General features: G+C 45.3%; 1 protein-coding gene across 6 annotated transcripts in view; it reads left to right on the forward strand.

The window, feature by feature from the left end:
- KLHL3 (kelch like family member 3) overlaps positions 1-22,973 on the forward strand; it is a 115,101-nt gene that overhangs the window by 83,494 nt on the left and 8,634 nt on the right. For all 6 annotated transcript variants that reach the window (XR_016471290.1, XM_031598365.2, XM_090150734.1 and 3 more), the window contains 8 exons: positions 3,073-3,194; positions 9,985-10,147; positions 13,112-13,221; positions 16,439-16,555; positions 17,521-17,670; positions 20,399-20,516; positions 21,167-21,364; positions 22,115-22,216. Coding sequence is in view for 5 of the 6 variants with exons in the window: in XM_031598365.2 (XP_031454225.2) it covers positions 3,073-3,194; positions 9,985-10,147; positions 13,112-13,221; positions 16,439-16,555; positions 17,521-17,670; positions 20,399-20,516; positions 21,167-21,364; positions 22,115-22,216 (1,080 nt within the window). In the remaining variant the exon portion in view is untranslated. The remainder of the gene's footprint in view (positions 1-3,072; positions 3,195-9,984; positions 10,148-13,111; positions 13,222-16,438; positions 16,556-17,520; positions 17,671-20,398; positions 20,517-21,166; positions 21,365-22,114; positions 22,217-22,973) is intronic.

Below are 22,973 nucleotides of genomic sequence, written 5' to 3' on the forward strand. Positions count from 1 at the left end.
CCTTTACAGACCTTGGGGATAGGCTTGGTTTTATTTGCCGTACTAGAAGCAAAATGCAGTGTTTCTCAGGAAAAAGCCTCTCATTTGTGCATCTTTCCTTCCCTTCTATGATGGAGGGGGGAAGAAGCTTAAGTGTGAACCAATGTCTGAATCTTAGACAAGATGTGAGGGTTGCCGTGTGGCCTCATCTGTGTGGGAGTGAAGGTAAAGGACATTGCCGTTCTGTAGGGAGCCTTGGCACTGGGCGCTTCGGGGAGAGAGAGTTCGTGATGTTGGTTCCTGACAAGAGGCTTTTAAAAAAAAGTAAAAATCCCTGGAGAACCTCTGATCCTTAGAGGTCACCTGAGCAGGAATGCAGTGGTGGAGGGCAGGGTTGGGGCTGCTCATGTTTCCACGCAGGAATTCTCCAGAAGTGTAATCCCTCATGCAGCAAGTTAACCAGTAATCAGGCCCTGCAGTCACGCGGCCTCTCAGTGTGCCCTGGGCTGGATGGCAGCCATGGGGCCCCAACATGTTCCTTCAGGGAGTGGATTGGGCAAGAACCAGTTGTCCACTCAGTTCTTGTCCCAAATCTCTATGGACTGGATCTTCTTGCAAAGCTGTGTTGTTTCAGTTTCCGAAGGGCAAGTATTTAAAATCTCAGCCTGGCTATTTGTTGGGATTTTTCTGCTTTGTATTGCACGTCAGCAGTGTGACTTGGCAGCTGCATCACTGTGTGTGCATGCTTGCAGGATGGATGCAGGGCTAAGAGCAGCTTGGGCACACAGAGTCCCTGTTGGAGGAAACACTTCTTGGAGAATGGGGTGGATCCTCTGGTCAGGATAAAGCCTTGAGCAATGGGAACCGAACCAGGTTCCACAGTTCAACCCTACTGTCTGATGCTGACTGCAGGTGTATCCCTTCCTGTAAGTTGACCTGATCTTGGACTCATGGATGGCTTTCTCATGACCTTGAGATCATTCCTTTGCCATCTAGTGACTTCTGGTTAGGCATGTCTCATGACAATAGCCTTGGGAAGTCCTGCAATAAACAGGCACTTGTTCCACTTGCATCCTCCACTGCTTGAAGGAGGGGCAGGACCCCACACTTCCTATTCTTTATTGGTTTTCTAGAGTATTTCAGATGCATGGTCCTTGTTGGCACCATGACTGGGGATGACTGGTGACAATAATTTCCATCAGTATGGGGGGGGAAAAAACAGTAATCATCTCAAGTAGGACAGCAGATACTTTGGAGGTGTGCTGGGGCTGTTACTATGAGAAGCGTGGGGAGATTTCAGCATTGCTGTGGGAGGAGGCATCAACGCAGCAATCACAGAATGGCTTGGGTTGGGAGGGATCTTCAAATTCCTCTAGTTCCAAGAACTTAGGGGGTGAGGTTTTGGACTTTTCTTATTTTTTTCATTAGGGCATGTGGCTGGAGGGCTCAGGTCCCAGTCCCACTGCCCTGGAGCACAGTGTGACTCCCTTGTGGCTGTGGGATGTTATCGGAGCAGAGCCAGTGGGAGACGTTAGCATGCAGGGCTGACAGCTTGCTGGTGGGTGTAGAAACCCACACAGCCTTTATTTTTGTTGGCTGTGTCACGTGAGTGCACAAAGACAGCTGATGTTATCAGATCAATCCCTCTGGGCTATTTCTGCATTGATCCTGAAGAGTGTCCCAGTCCTTCCCCTGCCCCCTGGTCCCAATGGGCACCATCAGTGCAGCTCTGCTTTGCCCCTCACCTGTGGGATTTTGTCTGGGTCCTTCCAGGCAGCTCTGGCTCCATGTGGGCTGAGCTGAGCCATCTATCCTCTGGAGACAGATATATATATTTATATATATAGATATATCTATATATTTTTTTTGCAGGCTGGGGAGAAGTTTTAGGACTGAGCAGTTTATTTCACCAATTAAAAAACCCAACTTGTATCCCTTTGTATATTTGTATTCATGTGCTTCTCTTAATAAAACAATTATTAATGAATTTTAAAAATTGAAGTTGGAGCAAATATTACTTCAACCTGTGTTTCCCTTGGGATGTTGTTGGCCCTTCTCATGCTTATGGTCTGACTCAACTTCTGTTATCTGCCTCCTTATTGGCGTAAGTGAAGCACCAAAGGCTTAATGTCCAAGACCCGGGCTTTGCTCAGGCTCAGACCCCTGTTAGCACCCTGCTCCAAGCTGTGTGCTGTGCACTCAGTGTGCCTGGACACGTCTTGTGCTCTGTATGGAGCTGTAGGCTGTAATTACTTCTCACTTAGGCTGCAAAAACTATTTTTCCTCTTAATCCCACAGCAGTACTGAGTCACCAGATTTCTTAGCATAGTGATTATTCATGCTCTGGTTTAAGAATTAACATTTCTTCAAACTCTGTTTTGCTTAGATTTAGTTTTTCATTTATCGTTTCCTTTCTGCTTTGGAGCTTGCTCTTTCTGTTTCTGGAGATCCTGCTGGTTAAGCCTGGGCTGGGTGATGTCATCCTGTGCATGAAGGCTGGAAGGACTTCAGAGGTCCCCTCTCCTTCCTACACACACACTTTGTGCACACTGGATGTACGCTTGTTTCTTTCAGCAGGTTTCAGGTTATTTATCAAGAAGGAGGATAACACTACCTTGGTTTTATTTTGTGCAGCATGCCACAAAGCGCCTGAACATAGCTGTTGTAGCTCACTCATCCACCCTTATATATGTATTTATAATAAATAGTTGAATAAAGTGAGCCCTGCTAAAGCTTGTCCAAAGTCTCTTTGATCCTATCTCTGTGATGAGACACAGCAGAGCGCCGTGTTGCTTTTTCAGTCCCCATACATGTTTAAATGCAGCTGAATTTGGCAGGTTGTTTTCCTGCAAAAAAATCAACCTCATTGTTCTTATTGGTGAGTTTTATCATATATAGTGTCTGCTAACACTGAGATGCTCTTTAGGTGGCATTAAGAGGCTTCTGAAAATCCCAGTGTTCATCTTCAGATGGTCAGGAATAGTGTCAGGGCAGTCATTAGGTACCAGCAGGATGTGCTGGAGGTGTGGGGAACAGTGGCCTGAAAAGAGCTCCCGCACAGCAAACTGACTGTCCTTTTAAAATACATTTCAGGAGACATGTCTGAAAGCAAAGCCAAGAAGATCGAGATAAAAGACGTGGATGGGCAGACACTGAGGAAGCTGATTGATTACATCTACACAGCTGAGATAGAGGTCACGGAAGAGAACGTGCAGGTGAGTCTGCTTCAGCCACTCTCCTGGAAACAGAAGTCAGAAGCTGGCACCTCAAAGGCCTTTGGGGATGAGTGATCTCTTCAGGCTGCGGAAAGTAAAAGGTTGAATTGAAAAAAGAGCTCTTTCCAGCCTTGTTTAGTCTTGAGGCATTTTGCTGCTTTGCCTGTGCTTAAGTCTTATTGCATTTAGCTTTTGTTCGAGCTCTTGTAATGAGCTTAGGCATTTGCCTTCCAAGAAGCTGTGCTGACTTGTGGGTCAGTCTGTCGAAGGTCAAAATATACTCAAACAAGCAGAGAGTCAAATGTGGCTTAAGGTCATGGCAGAGGAATCTGGCTGTTAGTTTTTAAGTTCTTCTGGGGAGTTTGAATAGTTTGGCAGAGCTTTGAGTGGAATATATTGTTAAAATGAGGGCATTCTTCCCTTCTTTGTGTGCATTCTGTCTTGCAGCTCTATGAGGCAAATATTAGTCTGGAAGTGGAAGGAGTAATTGAAAGGCAGACTACAGACAAAGCAGGATGCTGAGGAAGAATGTTTTGTTGTCTGTGTCACATGGCTGAGGCTACTGGTAAAGATTTTTCTTTGTGCTAGTATTTATGAGAAGAAAAGGGCTGTGCACTTAGCTGCTGATGTCTGGAGGGAATGCTGGGAGCTTGTTGCTTGTTCCTCATTTTTGTTTGCAAGTGACAGTTGGAGCCTGGTGTCTTCCTGTCTGTGATTTGGGCATTGGATGGGGTGTCAGCTGTCAGTGCCACTGGAGAGTGAGAGGAGAAATGCCATGCTTCTGTTGACCTAATGAAGATAGCAAAGCTAGACTAGTTAGAAACCCATTCCTACTTGAACTCAAGTTATTGCTGTGGATAGACATGCTCTTCTGCTCCAATCCCTTGTGGATGGCACAGGCCCTTGGTGTGCTGTAGCATGTGGCTCTTCCTGCATGAATCTTCCAGGTGCTGTTACAACAGAGAAATTGATGCTCAAACCCACTGCAGATCCCCTCCTTCATTGCAGTGTGTAGTCGAACTTGTAGGGATCTGAGATACCACATAACTTCAGTAATTTATAGTGGGGAAAGCAAGGTGAAGCTCCTTGGACCTCTGGTGTCCTCTATTGCTGGAGGAAAAATGGTATTAATGCACCATCAAGCTGGCATCTTCCTGGGGGAAATGTGAAGCCTTACATCCATGTGCTTTCTGAAGCATCTGCTTTCATTCCATACAGCTGGTTGGTAGGTGGTCCAGGAGCACCCACTCAACACATGGGGTGGGCTGAGCTCAGGCTACTGTCTGGTGTGCTGGAGCCATTCAGGCTGCTGAATGGAGCTTGCTGGAAGTTACCACGTATGCTCCAGCTTTTCTCCATGAGAGCATCACAGTGCTAGTGTGCAGCTGCACCTGGCACAAGCAGTGTGGCAGCTGGAGCAGGCTGTGATGCCAGCTCTGTCCTGCTCTGTGCTGACAGGAGAGACCTGCCTCAGAAGCCCAGATGTTGCATTTTCTGATCAAACAGAAAGCTCAGAATCATTTTTCAGTAAAGCCAAATGATACCCTGCCTTGCAGTGGTCTGGGGATTACAAGGAGTTGAAGTAAGAGCTAAGCATGTCTTCATATTCTGGCTCACATCTCTTGGACAGTAAGATCAAAAATATGTTTGATGAATACTAATCTTTAGGCATAGAGTTTTTTCCCCGTATAATAAAACAGTTTTTTTCTCCATGATTTATTTAAATAACCACCTTGTGAGCAACTCTGTAGGCTGGAGGTAAATTAATTCATGAAGGCTAAGAAATGAAGCTGATCTAGGGCAAGATTAACGGACTAGTCTAAGTTTTATTATGTGTTAAAAATGTCTGCACTTAAAATGTTTTATGGCATTTAATATCATTTTGTGAAGAAGCCCATCAAATTTTTAAAGGGAAATTTCCATCCTGCCCGTGGGTATTTTATTGCTGAGCAGAATGCTGTAAGTGGGTTAATGTCCACCTGTGGCCACAGAAGGGTCAGCAGAAAAGAATTTTCTGTTATTCCTTGGAAAGGTTCACAGCAGTGGAGGCAAACCAACGAGAAAAAACTGGAAGAAGCAATTCCTGGATAAATGTGCCAGTTAACTTCATTGTAGAAATAACAAGAGAAAAGATTGCTAAATGGCATGAAATAAGCAGATACAGCCAATGCACCCAACACATGAATAAATGGAAAGGCCTTGTCAGCGAGCAAAAGAAAGCAAGAGCAGAGTCGAAAGGAGAAAAGCCAAGTAGTGGAGGTATGGTGGGAGCAAGGGCAGGAGTGCTCCCATGTATGCTGCTCTGATGTGAAGCAGTGCCCAGCTGTGGCAGCAGCAAGCCTTCATATCAGCGCTTCGTTGTTTCTTTTCTAATAGAAGCCTGTCGTTCCTTTTGCTGCTGTAGGCCTAAGGGGGTGTCCAGGAAGTGAGGCTGTTTGCCCGAGTGCATATTTGTGTAGCTGTTTGACATTTTGTTTTACAAAGTTTTGGGGGTTTATTTGTGGCTTTTGTTTTGTTCTTGTACACACATCCTTCCTTGTTTTCCATGGGGCCAGCGTGGTCAGTTCCAGTCATCTCTGCAGTAAATTGCCCCTCAAGGGTCTGTCCAAGTGTGCAGGTAAAGCGCCCATGTTGCAGCAAGTGCTCTTTTTGGAGTATCATAGAATCAAAGAATGGCTTGGGTTGGAAAGAACCTCAAAGGTCATCTAGTTCCAACTCCCTTGTTGTGAACTGGGATGCCAACCACTACATCAGACTGCTCAGGAGCCCATCAAGCCTGGCCTTGGATGCCTACAGCAGTGGGGCATCCATCACCTCTCTGGGCAGCTTGTACTAGTGCCTCACCATCCTCTGAGTGAAGAATTTCTTCCTAACATCTAACCTAAACCTCTCCTGTTTTATTTTAAAACACAGGTGAGAGCCAGCCTGACCAGCTCAGTTCTTCTTTATGTATTGGAAACTCATTTTCAGAGAGATCACGAGGTGATACAGCAGTGGGGTGGCTCAGGGATCACAGACAACAGAAGGGTTTCTGTACTGAGTGTTTTGTCTCAGAACACATCTGGGATTTAAACTCTCACTTGTTTGGAAGGTGTGGAGCAGAGGAGGAATTTGTCTTCACTGCAGTCGTGCTGTAGTCTGAGGGAAATCCAGCCAGGAATTTCTCTTCATCTTCTGTTGTACCCCGCATCGAGGTTAGATGGAAATACACCTGTATCATATGTATGACACATATTGTTCATTTGGATGTGGAACATGATAAATTTGTCTGGGGAAAAAAAAAAGCTGTGCTGTGCAGTTTCTGCAGAAGTGAGGAAAACTGATAGGAGCGAATTAGGAAAGTTCACTTATGTTCACTGAAGCCCTGATTGGGCTGCAGATGTCCAAGAGAGTTGTAGATGGTGAATACTGTTCCTCTTTAGCATGTCATACCCGTTCTTACCAATGACACTTAATTACTTGCAGGCAGCCTGAGAATTACCCTCCCAATTAAGACAGTCGTTACTGTTAGGTTTGTAACGATTCCCTGGGAAAAGTCCTGATTAACCTGGTTTCACAATTAAATTTTTACTGATGAAGCACAGAGTACCTACCGTATGCGTGGTGTGTCCTTGTCTGCTACCACAGTCTGAGGCATGGCTCAGATGGAAAGGAAAATGAAGAGATGTCTGGAAATCGGTTTACTGGGGGAAATAGATGTTGAAACTGTCAGCTGTGCAGGCACAGCTATCATAATAAAAAATGACTTGAGAAAAGAGGAATAAAGCTTTGCTGGAATCGATAGCACTTCCTATTCAGAAGCGTGCTTCTGCACCTCAGGTTTCCCAAAGGACTTAAAGACTTCAAAAGAAAGGAAGGAGAGTGTCTGAGGCAGATGCAGTTTCAATACAGCCGCAGTACAGGGGTGCTAAGTGGGTCATTTCATCTCCCTTCCTACTGTGTGCTTCAAAAGCGACAGTAGGTTCAAGCCGAGGGTAAGGCAGAGAGCCTTTCAGCTCAGCTTTAGGAAATGCAATGAACTAGGACTGTTTTCTCTGCTGCAAATGCTCCGTGCTTGGCATCGCTCTCCTGGAGGGTTGCAGTCCTTCAGCTGCAGGCTGAGATCTGCTGGCTTGCTCTCCTTCCTATGCCTTCGGGAAGTGTTCTAGGTTGGATTGTATGTGTGGCACTGGGGGCTGTGCTGGGAGCCTGGCAGGTGTTCTTCTGCTTCCTTATCTCACCTCTTACTGAGAAACAGCTCAGCTGTTCTGTGTGAAGTCAGAGAAGGTAGATCAGGAGGGAAGCTGCAAGCTTCTCCCTGTTTTCTCTCTTACTTTTATATCCCTTCTTGTGCCTATTCCTGGAGGTTTGTGGCTTCTTGATCCCACATGTGTGCTGCTCTGGCTGTTTCACCCAGGTGAAGCATTTCAGCAGAAGCACTGTTGCTCATGCTCAGCCCTACGAGGTAGCAACCAGGCAGTAGTAAAGGCTCATTGTCTTCCTTACACTGAAAAGCCACATGACAGTAATGTCATTTTATCTCCATGTTGCATGTGCAGTGTAGAGATATATGATGAAAACTGAGTGTTGAACCTGCCCTGCAGATGCAAAATCTGCTTGTTTCTCTGCTCATGGCTTCCTCTTTGAGCTGTCTCCCTGTTTGGACAGATGTGTGATCCCAGCTGTGGCTCTGAATGTGCTGCTGAGGATTACAGCCAATACCTTTCCTGGCTTCCAATTTGAATAAATTGTCAAAGCAGCTTAAAAGCTTTAATGTCTCCCCTGCCTCGGGGAAGTGCTCCTCTCCCCATCTGCAGAGGAGGAATGTTGTGAGTTGCCTCTTTGCTGAGGTTACCTGCAAGCTAACTTCAGGCTCTGAAGTCCAGCATTAATGCCCTGAATGTTGAAAGAACCTTACAGCAACACAGATCACTTTTAGCTGAAAGATGTTTCTAGTTTGGAGACATCAAAGGTTTATGAAAGTATTTAATGGCACAGATAGTGTTCTGTAAAATGTGAGGCTGGTACAGAGTCTGCAGAGAGCACAGCTGGAGAAATAGATTGTTATTGCTGTTCAGTGCCTTGGATGAGGTTCTGGACATAATTTATTTAGCAACGAAATCAGTCTCAGTAGTATAACACATAATTTAGGTACAATTACAAAAGACAATTGGATTTGGTAAGGAGGTTGAATAATATTTGCTCTAAATTGTTTGCAGTGGTTGGTGTTCAAATACTAGGAGCCGAATTCAGACCCAAGTGAGTAACTTGCCTGGGTGTTAATGAGGTTGGAGTTGGGTCCTGCTGTATGATTAGGCAGGGCATTTCCTCCTGTTATTTCTAAAGGAAACAGACATTCTGCTAGCGGATATCCTTTGCTTGCTTTTCTCCTTCCCTGGTAAAAAAAAAAAACTAGAGTGGTGAGATGTTAGCTGGGAAGTAAGAAAGAGAAAATCCTCTCATCTGTTGATAAGTTATTTTTATCCTACTTTTAAAGGGTTGTATGATAATCTCATTTTGAAATAACTGCAGTGGTGTGAGGTTCCTTCCCTGCTGCCAACCAGCCAGCCTGAAGCTGCGCTAGGAGAACTGGCATGTCCAGAGAGCTCTAGACATGAGTGTCAAAGATGAGCATCCTGTCCTGAAGGCAGTACTCCCAAACACTTGAGCTCTGCAGCCCATGTGCATTTGCATACTTAATGGACAGGGTGTGTGTGGAGGAAGCTTTGGTCATGGGTGGTTTGTAGGCAGGTGAGGCACTCAGTTTCTGCTGATAGGAGATGGTTCAGCCAGATAGAAAGTTGCTCACAGCTAGGTTCCAAAACCACAAGAGCTTTGCTATCTTGATTTAATCAAAACCACAAACTAATCTCCTCCTGGCATCGAGAGGCTTGGGCCAAAATGGGCTCCCAGGTTAATTGTTTTCTTTTTCTGTTTACTGTTGCCTGTTGGAGTGGCTGGTGGCAACACTCAGATAACACAGAGCTGGGCTGGAATGTACCAGGGGCTTAAAAAACACCTGGGGCAAGCTATGAGTGTCCTGCCATGATGGGAAATGGGTATGAGGGGAGGTGAGTGGGGAGGGGAGGGCTTCTTCCCTTCTCTGGCATTGAGATCCAGGGAGGTGAATGTTGCTGACCTACTTTTTTTGTTTAGCAGCTACTTGATGCAGGGGGTTTTCATGGTGTGTTTTTTTTTGTGTTTTTTTTTTTTTTTTTTTTTGAGTTGGAAATAATTTTCCGGAAATCTGTGCTCAGATGGTGTGCACAGATGCCCAATTTGAAGGCCATGTGCAAAGCAGAGCTGCGGAAGAACTGGGATAAGAAGTGTCCACAGTTGCTGTAAGACGTAGGAAAGGAAGTAGCTGATGTCACAGGCTGGAAGATCCTGACCCACGTTGTTCTCTACTTCCTATCCTTGCTCACTGACCTCCAAGATGGTCTTTCCAGCGGATGTTGCATTCTTGATCCAGTTTTGTCTTCTATTTCTGCCTTTGATTTTGTAGGTACAAAGCATTACCACGTATACAGATGAGCGGTGCTGAAGTGTCCACAACATTTTGTGGGGGAGTGAGATAGGGGCTGGGCTGTTGATTTGAATGGCTGACCACGTTTTTCCTGAGAGCTCTGCTGTCACCAAAACCTGCTTGAGCTTGCTGCAATCCCTCTTTCTAATGTGGGGCAGTTTGGGCACCCTGCAGCGTCCACAGTGATGCCTCTTTGCCTGGAGAAGGAATTGCATACAACTTCTGCAAGTTGGGTATCAATTTTTCTCTGTTGCTAACTCCAGTTTTCCTTTCTTCTTGTTCCAGGTATTGCTGCCAGCTGCTAGTTTATTGCAGCTGATGGATGTTAGAAAAAACTGCTGTGACTTTCTTCAGTCCCAGCTGCATCCCACGAACTGCCTTGGAATTCGAGCCTTTGCAGATGTGCACGCATGTACCGAGCTGCTGCAGCAGGCAAATGCCTACGCAGGTGAGCAAAAGGTCATCCCTTTGTCGAGTTAAACCTGCTTGCAGGCACAGGAACTTGTAGCTTGAGCAAGATGTTCATATTGTTCTCATCATCCTTTTAGTATCAGACCAGCAAAGGAAATTGTTTATTGTGTTATTGATTTTTTGACTTCTTGTGATACTGCAAATCATGAAACGTAGTTTGGTGGCAAGGAAACCAGGAGGCAAAATAAAAACAAACAAAAAACCCAACAAATGAAACCCCAAACTCCATATCCCAGCCCACAGAGTAGTTCCTTAGTATGTTCTTATTTAGCTCTCTGGCTTCCTGCTGAACAGCACAGAGTTGATGTCCCGTTACCCTCTCAAAGGGTGTGCTGCCTGCTGAGTGCAGCAAGCTGTGGATGGGGGATTTGTGCATTCTGTGAAAATTTGTCAGCAGGCAAAACTAAATCTTGTGGGTGGGAATGGGAACACTCATCTGAAACAAACTCTTGTGCAACTTGAGCCTCTGGTCTGCAGAGCAATGGCAGCTTACACCATGGGTAGATGAACTCTTGTTTCTTTAATTCCTTGTTAGTAGGTGTTTGGTTGCAGTAAGTAGGTGCAGGCAGTGGCTTTCAGCGTTCCTCCTTTACATTGTAAATGTGAATTTGTTTCAAGCAGGCATGTGCTTTTAGCTCCCCTGCACTTTCCAGTCTCCTCTGGGAGAGTTGCCCTTGAATTCTGCTTGGGATTTCTCTGCTCAGTTTGTTTTTCTGCTTTTCTGTCTATTTATATAGGCAAAAATACACCTGCTTTGTCCTAGAGCACCTGCTCTGTCCTGCAACGTTTTCCTTGGTGTGGTTTTTATCCTTAATTGGGCCATGAGTAGGCTCAGTGGAATAAAAACATGCCCACTGAGTCCTCCTCTATTCTCCTGCAAATAAAAGTAAAATCTTTTCAGCTGCTCTGGCTGTATTATCCCCTAGAGGAAAAGGTACTCTGGAAGGAATGGTTAATTGTGTAAAGGCTTGCTTGTAGTATCTCATTATCCTTGCTTCCAGGCCCTGTTTAATCTTTAATTCAACAAGCAGTGCATTCACTGTATATTTATTTGGTTGTTTGGCAATTAGAAAGTCTGCTTTGTTGTTTTATTGGCCTTCATAAGTTCCAGTTAGTACAGTAGCCCATGTAATGTTAATGGAACTCCATTAATAAAAATGTCATTAAAATTCTTTTTGCTATGTTGTTTATGCAACGGCCTTAATCCAAGACAGAAGTCTCCAGGCTCAAGAGTCCATGTGTATGTGAACTCAGTTGCTTGGGCAGTGCTTGGTTCTGGCCAAAGGAGAACTTCAGTAGGCAGAGGAGCTGCCTTGATGGAAGCAGGCACAAGTTACTTTATTAAAATCAGTAAATATTTTTACTTGCTTCCAACAAATAACAGAGATCAGATATCTTTCTGCTTCCAGATGCCAATCCAGAATGAATAGGAGATTGTGTCCAGAAGTCAGAGTGCACACAGATCGCTGTGTCGGGAGCATTTCCTGTTTTTCAAGTATTTAAGACCAGGAGAGATCTGTAGATCTTGTATGTGATTTCCAGCATAACACAGAATATTAAGCTTTATCCAGATACTGATTTTTTTAGTCAGAATCTTTGGCTTAGCTGTTGGGCTTTAGTGCTCATTGGATTAGGTAGAGTCTTTGGCTAGGGAAACCAAATGTCCCCTGCAGCACTGGCATTGGGAAAGGCATTGTTTGGGTGAGTTCTGCAATGAGATCCCCTCTGGAAGTTGTGCCAGCTCATGTCCCTGTAGAGCTGCTTTTTGGCAGGCAGAGCTCTTTACAGAGGTGAAAACAAGAGGCAGATCCCACTGCGATGGGAGCTCTTTGGATATATGAGTGTGAGCTGCTCCAAGCTCAAGATTTGTGTTTCAATTGAGGGTAAATGGGATGTGGCAAATGGCAGGATTAAATTGATGTGAATTGTAAGAAATTATAAGAAAACTAAAACTGCCTGCAACTGGCTGATGGCCATTTTGACCTAGAAATTCTTTCCTGGAAAATGCCTTTTGGTTAGATGTAAAGCATGACAGATTTGATGATCCCTTTTGGATCTGTACTGCAAAATGAATTCTTCCAGTTTAGTATTACAGGCAGAGATGTGAATTGCTGTGTTTTAAGTGGCTCCCAAAGTTACAACATGGAGGGATTTGGAGGCTTAAAGGAAGAAGAAACTTGTGCAGTTGCATTCTAAGTGGAAGGAGGCAAAACTGCCCAGGAAGGTGGGTGATGAGGGTTTGGAGGAGGAAGGTGAAGTTTATGCATGCCCAGAAAAAAATTAGAAGGTAGAAGCAGAGAAGGAGATCTGATCCCATTTGTGTGTAGGGGGCGAGGTTCCACTCTTGCACATCTGTCTGTGTGCCCCCTTGCACACACAGATGGAGCTGGATGCTCTGGGTCCCCTTGCTGTTTGCTGCTGACCTGTATCCACCAAACTGGCTGTGTTTGGCTGATGCATGTTAAAAGTGGGCTTTGCTTTGAATACCTATGTGTGTCAGGGATCATTGCTGGAGTCTCTCATCCAAATATTGGGCAGGTTTGATTCTGTTTAGGTTGTTGAAATGGGTAAGAGTTGACTCTCAGGGTAGCTGGGTTGTTTACTTTGCTTAAAGAAGATATTGACACTTATCTCAGTTGTTACCAGTACTTATATTTGCTCCTGGAAGGAACTTTGTGGCTTTGCAGAACATTAAGTTCTACTTTATGATTTATTGTTATTTATGAAAGAGTCTCGTGGGGCTTGTGTTACTTTAAACAGCATCACATTTCTCAACCTCCTCTGCAACTGTTTTCTTTTCCTTGTGCCACCATTCAGATGCAGTGTGTTGTTTGTCTTGGTTGCTCAGAGTTGTAATAATAGCGGTTCTGTGAATGCTGCAGTCCTTCCATTGACTGAAATCATTATAATTTTCTGTTCCCCTTTTTCATCTGTTGAACAGAGCAGCACTTTCCTGAAGTGATGCTAGGAGAAGAATTTCTTAGCCTTAGTCTGGACCAGGTTTGCAGTTTAATATCAAGTGACAAGCTCACAGTCTCCTCTGAAGAAAAGGTACAGTAAATTGTATAGCAACGTTTTAGAGTATTGGAATGTTTCTAGGTTTTACATTGGAAACTGTTCTCACATTATGCTCTTTAGGGGCCATTTTCCACCAGAGCTCATGAAAGGAAAATTAAAAATAGTGCAAATCCTTAAACCACATTAAAATGACCTTCACTTGGTTGTTCTTTATAGAAGGTAATGATTCTCTGATCCATATCTCTTCCAAAAGCCCTGGGGGACAGAACTGAATTCCAGCCTCTCATCTGCTGTTACTGTAAAGCTCGTATTACCTGTTGTAAAACCTCAAAAATAGGTGAATTGCAGTAGGCCAGGGAGGAATGTTGCCTTCTGTTGCACTTTGGACAGAACAAGAAAAAGAAGCCCACAACCAAAAAGGACAAAACGTTTTCCTGGCATCGTCAGTTGTTTTAATGGAAGAGAGAAATAAACCACTTGTGGTTGATGTTTTGTGGTCGAAACGTTGAACTCATCTCGTGCAGTCTGCAGTGCTGGATAGGAGTAGGAGCAGTGGGCTATGGCACCTGGTGAGTTCCATGTGCAGTCCCTTTTTCAGCCTGCAGCACGGCTGTGTGCCCCAGGGACAGGGAGATGCCTGTAGGGGCTACAGAAGAGCTTGGGAGTTACCTGCCTTGGACCTTCAGGCACTCTGGTGAATGCCTGTGTTTTGGTGGGGTTCGACCCCTGTTGGGCAGCCATTCTGTCCTCCAGAGTTGCACACCAATCTACCCCAGCCCATGCAGATGGGCATGTACTTGGGCCCATATGGGCCACGAAGCTTGCCAGAAAACCTGCAGCACAGAAGGTGTAGATACACGCAGACCTCATTCAGATCCCAGCCAGCACACCAGGAGCACGGAGGCGTTTCAGCAGTGTGCTGCTGCTGCTCACACAGGGCTGGAAGGGGAAAACAAACCACGTGAACTCCTGGCAGAATTGCTTTGCATGAGCCAAGTTGTCTGCAAAGAGAAGTGCACGTTTAGTAACAATTTTATTCCAATTTTCTGCAGCATTGTTAAAAAGCTTTTATTGGCCTTGAGCCCAGAGAAATCAGAGTGCCCACTCCCTCATCTCTACTTCATACAATCATAACCAGTATTTCTTTAGCTGGTTCTAAACGTTGAATGTGCACATTGGTGGAAGGAAATAGAAGCATAAGCTGCATGTTCAAAACAGCATGCTAATAACAGGAGATAAGCAGGGAACAGGATTTGAACATAAATGTGAAATATGTGCTGGAGTCCAGAGAAGTGCTGAAAATTGAGTGCAGGTGAGCATGCTGCTGCTTCGGATTAGCTTCAGTATGATGGATGAGCGTGTGGACAAGCAGTTTTCCTATCTGCTGATATAATTGATGTATCTGTACCTGTACATGCATATACATCCACATGTAGTTAGGTAATTATTTTTCAGCAGCAAAATATAGTAAATACCTCAATTGTTTGAGGGCTAAGTTGTCCCAGCCAGACTTCATGAGAGGTCTTCATGTTCCTGTATTTGCTGCGTCCCACACATTTGTCAAAGCATCCCCACCTCTCCATGTCACAGCTGAGCCCTGGCAGAGCCAGAAGACAGCAAGGGGTAGGGAGAGCATTGCTGTTAGAATGCCTCAGGTCCGTGTATGTGTTCTCTCCTTCCTCTGCCACCCCTCAACTGATACTAATTGACTTGATAGATTGTATTCCTTAACTCTTGGCACACTTGCATCCCTTGGCTGTCACCACTACAAAAAATTATTTGCAGCAGGGTTGTATTGGTATGTGTCTACCTCTGTATTGTTCACCAGCACTGAGGTGGTTAATTCTTCATACGCTCCTGCTGCTTTACCTTCCTTTCAGAATGTTTTGCTGTCCAGTTCCTCTGTACCTGGATTAATTGCTCCAGTGCCCTGTTGGGCTGGTGCAGAATAGGTTAATGCTAGCATGTTTGTGGGTTAAACATTGCTTTCTGCTTCTTCCATGCTCATTTGCAATTAAAAATCTCGTAACAACCTAGTTTCCATTTTAAATGCCTTGTAGCCAAAGTGAAATTGTTTGTTTGTTTATTTGTTTATTTGCATTTGAAAACACTTGAAGCTTCTGCAGTATTTTCCTCTGCTGTTCACTGGGGTTTGATTACTGGGCTCCCTGTTGCTTGCTGAAATCCTACTGCAGCTTCCTGAATTCCAAGCAGTTCAGCAAGAGCATTTGTTGGCATAGGAAATGAGGCTCTTGCTTTACTGCTCACTTTGTTTTTTTTAAGCGCATAGGTCAGCAAAGAGGAGGAAGCCCCTCTGCTCTGCCTCTCCTCTGTGTGAGTGTCTGTCAGGGCCTCTTGCAGATGCACTTGCTGCCACAACTGGGGAGCGAGGTGGTGCCCTCCATTCCTGTTGTCAAGTTACTGACCTTGGGCCCAAACCGAATGGTTTCTTGGGGAGGGATGGAAGAAAGAGAAAAGTCTCTTTGCAGATTGCCCTGACCCTGGGGAGACCCTGGCAGGCAGGCACTGGGCGAGGGCAGCTGTGCAGGGGGATGCTCCCAGAACCTCACCAGTAAGCAGAGTGGGATCACAGCTGTAATTTTTCATTAGGTGCAAGCTGAGTGTCAGGCTGTCATTTGGACACTGGGATTCTCCACTGCAGAGATCAATATCCTACTGTGTTACAGCTGAGACTGCACTCCTTGCTGTCCTGCCTGCCCGGTGTGCCCTTGTTTCCCTGTACCTGCCTTATCTGGGTATTTTTAGATCTGTCCTATGGGTTTCTCATTCTGGGGGACGTGGTGTGTTGATTAAGCAGAGAGGTGAGCGCAGTGACTTGCTGTTTGAGCTGGCTCCTCCAGGAGGGGTGTTTGTTATCAGTGGTAATCGTTGTGGCTGATTTCATGAATAATGCCCAGTGCAAATGTCAAAAGGCCAATTAAGTTTCCTGGCTGCCTTCCAGGAGCTCTGTGCAAGAAGAGGTGTATGATTGTCCTGGACACATGCTCAGCTCCGTGAGCGATACAGCACAGCGAGATGGGAGGTGCTCATTAACGTTCATACTTAGCTCACCTCTTGGCTACTGAGGTGATAATGCTAGCTACAAGCTGCCCCCGCTTCTTCATCTGTTTGTCTGGTAGAGATCTTGCATCTCCTTCAACATTGCAAAACGCGGTGCTTCTGATGTGGGTGAGGTGACTGCAGGCTTGTTTGTTCTCTTCTCTACATTCATTGTGTTCTGTCTGCGTAGGTCTTTGAAGCAGTTATTTCTTGGATAAATTATGAGAAGGAGTCTCGCTTAGAGCACATGGCCAAACTGATGGAGCATGTTCGCCTCCCTCTTTTGCCCAGAGATTATCTTGTACAGGTCAGTCTGCAAATGAGTAATTAATGTTGCACTTAAGCTTCTTAATCAGTGGCTTGGCTGTTTGCTTCTGAGATGGCTAATTTGGCGTGAAGTGGAGTCTGTCAACAGAGGAATAAAAGGGAAAAGTGGGTGGACTCTGAAATCTGTGTGTGTTTGTGTTCATGCATGCAGAAACCCTGTAAAATGTGACCTGTGCTCTGCCCAGCAGTGCTAGGAGCTGAGCTCCTGCCAGTCTTGGTGGAAGCATTTAGAAGTAAATATCTTGGGATTTTTTGCCCTGAAAACACTCAGGTGGTGCTTGTACAAGGCTGCATGTTTTTTTCTATAGTGTATGTGTGATAATTTTGGCTTAAGAAGAGTCCTGTGCAGGAGCAGCCTCTGTGGAGGTGGGTTTGTGTGATGGTAGGTGAGATGTGCTCTTAGTCTGACTTAGTGATTGTTCTTGACAGCATAATTCCTGGGATCTGGGCCTCGATAATGAGATGAGAAGGGGTTGGTATGTGGGCTTTTAGACTGCTCTGCTTTCATCTTCTGTCTAAAAAGTCAACGCAACAGAAATAAAATTGATATACAGAAGATGAATGCATAATGTCTTTTTTCTTCCTTTTTAACTGCATCCTCTGATGCAGGAACAGATATGGCCTTTTCTTAAAAATTATGACTCAAAAAGAGGAATTACTCATTTTATATGCAGACTCCTGCTGAATTCTCTTCTGTTGAGATATTAGGTGTCTGACAGAGGGTGATAAAATAGAGGGAGAGCTGCTGCTCTTTAATGATTCTGGAAGAAAGGGAGCTTGGATGTGAATGCATTTGTTTGTTTGGAAAGAGCTGGAATTCTCTGTCTGTCTGCTGCATTTTTTGTGTACTTTGGAAGAGAAATTCTGGTTTCTGTGTGCTCCTTGTGACCTGTGCCACCAAGTGCTTCACTTTAAATGACCTTTCATGTGTGTACATGCTCTCAGACAGTTGAAGAAGAAGCTTTAATCAAGAATAACAACACATGTAAAGACTTTCTTATCGAGGCCATGAAGTATCATTTGCTTCCTCTGGATCAAAGGCAATTGATCAAGAATCCCAGAACAAAGCCAAGGACTCCTGTCAGCCTGCCAAAGGTAAACCAAATTCCCTTCCAAACACAGGAGGGAAGATGTCACTGTGTCACCTCACACAATGTTACTGGTGGCATTTTCTGCCTTTTGAAAGGAGCTTATGTGCTTTTACAATGCTTTCTAACTCTGAATTGTTTGCATTTCAATCGCTCTGAGTCCATTAGAGGAAGTCCCTGATCAGGATGCGAGCTGCATTTTCTCTATGTTGTGGCCAATCCTCAATGCTTGTGTTGGGTGAGCAGAGCAGAGGAGGGAGCTGCTTGGGGAATGTGCCATGTCATCCTATAACTGGTGCTGTTGGAGACCAGGGGTTAGTTAGGCAAAATGTTACTGTCTGATTTTGAGCAGAACTGCAGACACAAGCTGAAATCAGCTGGGGTCAGGTGTTACTGCAGTCAGTGAAGACATCAGGAGTTTACATCAGGCCTGTGAAAAAAGAGCAGAAGTCATTGCTGCAGAAGGAGAGTGTCTGTCACCAGACTGGAAATGGATATAGGCTGCAAACAGTTCACAATACTTCTGAGCTGCTTTACTGCTTCTTCTGGCACTGCATATGCCCACTGTATGTAATGAAGTTCAGTAAACCAAGACAAATTCTCAGTATCTCTGCTCAAGGGACAACGCTCTGCTTTTAAAACGTTTTCTCAGCCATGAGTGGTCTGGGGGGAGTGGCTGTGTCCCCGGAGCTATGGCCTGAGTGTCACTGACCACGGGCTGCAGGCAGCTGCTGGAGCTGGATGTGGCACAGCACTGGAGCCTTGCTGAGGAACGTTGTCTCTGCTGCCTGTTGTTTTTCTGTCTCTGCAATCAGAAGGCAGGAAAGCAGGAAACAGCGGCACCCAGATGTGTGAGCAGGAAGTCTGAAGCAAATTCCAATAAACTCGGAGCAGCTACTGAATAAATAATCCTCATTACTCCCTGTGTTTATCCTGGAGGCATGAGATGCTTTCAGCTCCACTTTGTTAGTGAGGAGAAATTGACAACAGAAGCTGTTTGACCCATGCTCCAGAGATAAATGCAGTTGGTCATTGTGCCTCTGAAGTTGGTAGTGAGCTTTTCAGTGATTGTAAGATGCCAAAAGCACAGTGTGTTATTTTGCTAAGTACAAGTCATAGGGAATCTGGTTTGTGGGTGGATATGAGATCTCTACTATTCACATGTTCACATTCTGGAAGGTCTCAAGAAATCGCAGATCTGCAGAGCACATCAGTACTTTGTCTGCTCCTCCTGCAGGCACTGAAGGGGTGTGGGTAGAAGCTTTGTGGTCACGAAGGGCTGTGTGACCCTTGTGCAAGGATTAAAGAAGTGAGTCAGTGACTAAAGAGATTCTCAGCATCTACTAATAGCATGACCTATGAGTACCAACCCAGATCTTCTGTGGGGCTGATAACTCTTTTTTTGTTGTTCTTTTTTTTAACTATAAGGAAATGGGAGAAGGTGGTGATCTCCCAGCAATCCGGTTACTGGGAAACTTTCATCTCATCCGCTGGTCCTGCTGTGAAATCTCTTAAGTCTATAATCATGTGAGGCTCTGCAGCTTTCCATGAGAGCCTGCTGCACACTTAGTGGCCAGACTGCTAATTTAGGCTGATTTTATCTCCTAAGGTCACACTGTCTTTCTAGAGCAGTTCACTGTTTTCATATTCTTGAAATAATTTAGAGCATTGTCTAGCCCTGGACTTCTGTGGCAACTGTGACAGGAGTTGAGCTCATTACCTCATGACCTCAAGTGGTGTCTCATCCCCTCAGCTGCCTGCAGGTGCCTTGTAGATGCTGATGCCAGTATCATCTTCCCTTTAACTACATTTAAAGCCCCCTTATCTCACTCACTGCTCAGTGGCCTTGTAAAAATCAGATGATTGTAGTGTTTGCTCCTGTGATAAGGGGAACAAATCCTCCCTTTTGATAGCGGTGGAGGGACAGAAGGAAACGTGTTCAGACCAAAGTGCAGGTAGTGCTGTTTGTAAATGCTGGAGGTTCAGATGCTGCCTGTGCACGTAGCTGTGGGCTGCCCTCCAGAGCTGAGGGCTGGCAGCAGGCATGGCAGGTTTGTGAAGGACTGCACTGCATGTGGTTGCAGCAGAGCATTTCTCAGGTTCCTGAGATTCACTGTTGATTAGCTTCACATAGATCTTCCCTATCTGTGTGGAGTTTAAGGTTTAATTACTAGATTTGCATCAACACATGTAGCAGCCAGAGGCTTTAATGAAGCTGACAACCTACTTCCTTCAGCAGCCTGGCAGCACTGGGTCTTAAGTCCTGCTTTCCCCAAGTGACATCTTCCCTGCAGGTGACAATACAGCTGGCAGCTTTAATTTGTTAAGTGGCATTGATTATTTTTAGCACCATCATGGAGATAATGACTGAACACTGGGCTGGCTGTGGAAATTACTCTGGGATCTTCTTCACTTAAAGATTCTTTGGCCTCAAGCCTTGCACACACCCTGCTGCAAACTAATTCTGTGTTTCATGGGGAAATAAGGCAGGTTGCCTGCTTGGGAAACAGTGAGGAAGGGTTAATGGGGGTTGTCACATACAGTGTGCATTAAAATGGAGATAAAGCTTTTCTTTTGAAGAACTGACTGAAGTAACTGTCTGCAGAGGCTTCCGGTGGGCTTGCAGCTTTTGGCTGGCAGCTGCTATAGGCTGGGGTGGGCTGCTGGATTCTGTTCAGAGAGCAGTTGCCCGGGCTGATGTCTGAGGTGGCCCAGCTCTCATTTTCCCTTTCCAGGTGATGATTGTGGTCGGCGGGCAAGCGCCCAAAGCCATCCGCAGTGTGGAGTGCTACGACTTCGAGGAGGAGCGGTGGGACCAGGTTGCTGAGCTTCCCTCCCGGAGATGTAGAGCAGGTATGGGAAAGCTTGCTGCAGCTTTCTTTGTGTCCAGCTCTTCAGAGCCAGATGAATGTGTCCTCAGTCATCACTTCAGCCTTCCTCTGTGCTTCCATCCTCAGACAGCTTTCTTTTTGCCATTCCTTTTCCTCTTTTCCTATACGTATGCCCTTTGTGTTCAGGTGGACGCCCTGCACTCTGCAGGGCTTGCTTTCTGCCTGTCTGCCCCTCATAGTTACTATACCCATAGACATCCAGTTCTCTGTGGTTTCCTAGTGAAAAATCAGAGGAGCTCAGTAAAGCCCTCTTGGTCTGTTAAGGGTCAGCGGAGAGTGGGTCTGAAAGCTGGGAGCATTCTCCTGAAGATATGATATAGATGGGAATGTGGATCACCATTTGGTGTCCTCTGTGACTCCAAAAAATGTTTCGTTCAGATATGAATCCATCTGTGCCTTATGTTGCTGTGAGTTTATGTGCATTTCACCATCCTTACAACACGTATATTTTATCATACTTGGCTCCACTGCTCTTAACCTGCAGAAAACGCTCAAGACTTGCTCACATCCTGCTCTTCCCTGCTGCCTTAAGCACCCTGGCAGCTATCTGGTAATACTTGGTTCTTCAGCTGTTTGTAAAACCTCCATAAAATGTCTCTCCTCCTTTATCAGGTGTAGTGTTTATGGCTGGCAATGTTTATGCTGTCGGAGGCTTTAATGGATCCTTAAGGGTACGCACTGTTGATGTGTACGATGGCGTGAAGGACCAGTGGACATCCATAGCCAGCATGCAGGAAAGAAGAAGCACTTTGGGTGCAGCTGTGCTCAATGATCTTCTGTATGCAGTGGGCGGTTTTGATGGCAGCACTGGTAGGTGGCTGAACAAAAGCCTGATCCAAAGCAGTGTTTTCAGAGACCCCAGCAGAGATTGCAGAGCTTTAGTGAGGTTTCAGAGCAATTCTTCTATAATTTTGTAGAGAATGTGCCAGAGTCTGGGTGTGTGCACTGTGTGCCAAACACATGCACGTTCTGACCCTTCAGTAATTGTGGAGTATCTCACCCAGTTTCTTTTTCTTTAGTGAAAAGATTCTTTCAGTCTCATTCTCCATGTGAACGTGCTGATTCTGACTAAAAAGGGATTTTTCCTGATTTTAATTGAAATTTGCATAGCAACATGAATGAAATGTTAACAGGTCGTTTTATGGGGTATGTTTGTCTGGGAGTTGTGTTGATATGCATGTTTAGCTTCACACCTCTGCTGTAGCTATTTCAGCTGGTGATGAGTACAGTGCAGAATGCTCTGGGGTAATTTTTAGTCCTTTGCATAGACATTTTATAATGCTTGAAAGAATGTGAACATTTGGGCTTGGAATCTGGACTCTGCTCCACCTTGGTGCCCCAGGGTAAGGGACCATGTGGTGATTTTTCCAGCTGCTAGAGAAGTGGCATTGACGTGGTGTGCCCAGCTTGAAAGGAAAGGGACTGGAAAATTGGGTCTCAGGAGTGTGGGGGGAATTACGGGCTTGGGTGGAGGTAGAAGGCAGATGAAAGTGCAACACCAATCTTTTTCTCTTCTCTTTTTTTTTAATTAGAAAACCTGTGTATCCCCTTTTTAACTAGGTCTGGCATCAGTTGAGGCCTATAGCTATAAAACCAATGAGTGGTTTTTTGTGGCTCCCATGAACACAAGAAGAAGCAGTGTTGGAGTTGGAGTTGTGGAGGGTAAGAAAACCATCAGCCATTTCCATCAAGCAAACGTTTCAGTGTCAAACAGAAGCCTGAGTGATTAAGTGCAATAGGAAGTAACTGCAGGACCTGTTCTCTGCACTGTCTTTGATTGGTAAAGATTTATTTTATCAGACCTAATTGTTGCAGCTTTTTCCATTCTCCTTTATTTACAAGTGAAAAATTGTGAGCTGCTTTCCGAGAGCCTCAGACCTGCATCAGACCAGCCCATGCCTTCTGTGAATGCTGTTAGGTGTGTGCAGGTTTCTCTGAATTCTTATTTTTCTTGCATTGCTTCTGATGACAGCAAATAATGTTATGCAGTGCACTGTTGCCATCAGCAGACAGTGTGTGGATGGAGCACCTATCACAAGAAATCTGCTCAGTAGTCGAACAGGAGCACAGTTCATCCCACAGCCCCAGGCTGGTGGTTTGGCAGGAGTGCTAAAACCAGGCTTTCGGGCACATACAGCATCATTTGCTCTGGTTCATAACGAACAGGGGCTGATGACTGTGATTGCTGATATTGGGGCAGCTTGGGAGTGGGGCAGGTGAAGTGAACAGAGCAGGTGGTGCACCTCTGTGCCAACAGCCAGCCCGGGTGAGCTGGAACCAAGTAGCTTGGTTTGCATCCAGGAGAAAGAGCAACTTAGGTAGAAACCTTCAGCAAAATCAGTTCTGAAGCAAGGGAAAGTTCTTGATTGACCTTCTCTTTAGCATAGTGTGACAGTTTCCAATTAGTACCCTGTGGAGC

Source organism: Phasianus colchicus, chromosome 15 (assembly GCF_987193195.1).
Source record: "Phasianus colchicus chromosome 15, bPhaCol1.hap1.1, whole genome shotgun sequence".
NCBI lineage: Eukaryota > Metazoa > Chordata > Aves > Galliformes > Phasianidae > Phasianus > Phasianus colchicus.